Here is a 342-nt window from a genome sequence, read left to right on the forward strand (position 1 = left end):
GTAGTAGTACTCGTGGCCGGGGCGGAACTCGAAGCCCAGGGAGAAGGGCGTGAAGAGCTGGAACTTCTCGGAGAACTTGAGCGGCCCCCCGGGCGCCGCGGGCCGGTTGCACTCCCAGCGCTTGAAGCCGCGCTGCCGGTGGTCGCAGGAGGCGTGGCCCTCGCCGTTGACCATGTAGAGCACGTAGTGCTCCATGCGCTCGGCCGGCGGCAGCGGCGCCCCGTAGTGCGGGCAGTAGATGTCCAGGTAGTCGTTGATGCTCACCTCTACCGTGTAGCCCCCGCCGTCGTCCGCCGCGCCCGCGTGGAACCTGCGGCCCGGCGGTCCGCGCGTGGGGGGGGG

The 342-nt window shown here is 71.1% G+C and overlaps 1 protein-coding gene across 1 annotated transcript in view; it reads right to left on the bottom strand.

Annotated features, from left to right (window-relative positions):
• Positions 1-3: 3 nt before the first annotated feature.
• The window catches only part of EFNA2 (ephrin A2), a gene marked incomplete at its 3' end in the record, with an annotated part of 9,481 nt that continues 9,142 nt past the window's right edge, over positions 4-342 (bottom strand). The window contains exon 2 of the mRNA XM_044912343.1: positions 4-310. Coding sequence (XP_044768278.1) covers positions 4-310 — 307 coding nt within the window. The remainder of the gene's footprint in view (positions 311-342) is intronic.

Source organism: Neomonachus schauinslandi, unplaced genomic scaffold (genome assembly GCF_002201575.2).
Source record: "Neomonachus schauinslandi unplaced genomic scaffold, ASM220157v2 HiC_scaffold_1321, whole genome shotgun sequence".
Taxonomy (NCBI): domain Eukaryota; kingdom Metazoa; phylum Chordata; class Mammalia; order Carnivora; family Phocidae; genus Neomonachus; species Neomonachus schauinslandi.